Below are 1,302 nucleotides of genomic sequence, written 5' to 3'. Positions count from 1 at the left end.
AAAGTAATCGGATGGTTGTTTTTTAAAATCTACTCCTCTGAACTCCTCTAGAACTGTTACCAAGTGCCAAAGGAGTATAAAATATTATTGTATCATTATTTTTTCTGTGTATAATGAGATAAATCATAAATCTTGAGAATTCAGCTGTCTTAAAATTTTTTAGTACTTAACCCCAAATAGAGAAGGTATGTAATAAATGGAGGATGGTCACGATGAGATGAAAAGAATAGCTTCTGGGGATTTTTAGCCTTTGAAACTAAAAGCGAAAGATGAAAAGATATTATAGAGGTAAAAATACTCTGAGGTTAAAACAAGGAAATAGACTAATGTTCATACTAATGTAACAATAACCAACAATAATGATATAAATAGTTTATCTTTAAGGAGACAGTATATTATGGCTGCGTGTATTGAGAAAATGTAGATGGGCACGTTGTGGTGTCTTATCATTTACAGTGCAGCCTATAATTCACAAACCTTAGACTTTTTGTGTTTTACAGTCTGTTGTCAGAATCGGCCAAACTGGAACAAAGTCTGTCTTCTCACAGAGTGGAAATAACCGAGAGGTAACTCCAATTCTTGCACAAACACAAAGTTCTGGTCCACAAACAAGGTATTTATCATTGTAATTATTCAACTTTTCTTGCCGTAAAACTTGATTCTTTATATTTCTTCAATTTAGGCAGATAGTGACTCTCATGGATTCTAGAATAACTACTGTAAATTTTGAATATGTAAAATTTGAAACCTCTCATAACACCAGTGTAATTTCGAGTTGAGTTTTGTAATGCACAGAAGACAATGCTTAACTAAAGCAGCGTTTTAGTCTACTCTGATTGCCTCATGGATTTGTAATTTTCTTCTTATGCATATGACCCTCTCTATAGTTTAGGTACAGATAGGTTTCATACTCCCGTTCCCACATTACGCATGTCTATAAACAGATTATAAAAATAAGAGACAAATAAACCTTTAAATAATAAATCCGTTTCCACACAGTAATGGTGTGAGATAGGATTTTCTTTTGCTTATTCAAGGACTCAGTAGATTATAGCTAACATTTTAAAAGAAAGATATGGTTTTCTTTCTCTTTTCTAAAATTGTGAACATATACCTAAATTTTAAAACAGACACAGGTTTGCATATGCCTCCTTGACTATCTAAAAGACCTCTATGCTCCTGTAATGCTCCCAGAATGGTAAGTCTAATTCTAATTCCCTTGAGTGCCAGCTTGCAGTGATTGCCTGAGACTCTGTTGTGAGAAGGAACTTGAAGCCTCCTGCAAAACAACATTATATGTAA

General features: G+C 33.4%; 1 protein-coding gene across 1 annotated transcript in view; it reads left to right on the top strand.

The window, feature by feature from the left end:
- Positions 1-1,302, top strand: part of LOC105518772 (cell division cycle protein 27 homolog) — a 27,873-nt gene that overhangs the window by 7,391 nt on the left and 19,180 nt on the right. The window contains 1 exon segment of the mRNA XM_011951893.1: positions 501-613. Coding sequence (XP_011807283.1) covers positions 501-613 — 113 coding nt within the window.

Source organism: Colobus angolensis, unplaced genomic scaffold (assembly GCF_000951035.1).
Source record: "Colobus angolensis palliatus isolate OR3802 unplaced genomic scaffold, Cang.pa_1.0 Scaffold329, whole genome shotgun sequence".
NCBI classification, from domain to species: domain Eukaryota; kingdom Metazoa; phylum Chordata; class Mammalia; order Primates; family Cercopithecidae; genus Colobus; species Colobus angolensis.
The sequence above is the reverse complement of the archived record's forward strand: the minus strand, read 5'-3'. Positions and strand labels throughout refer to the sequence as shown.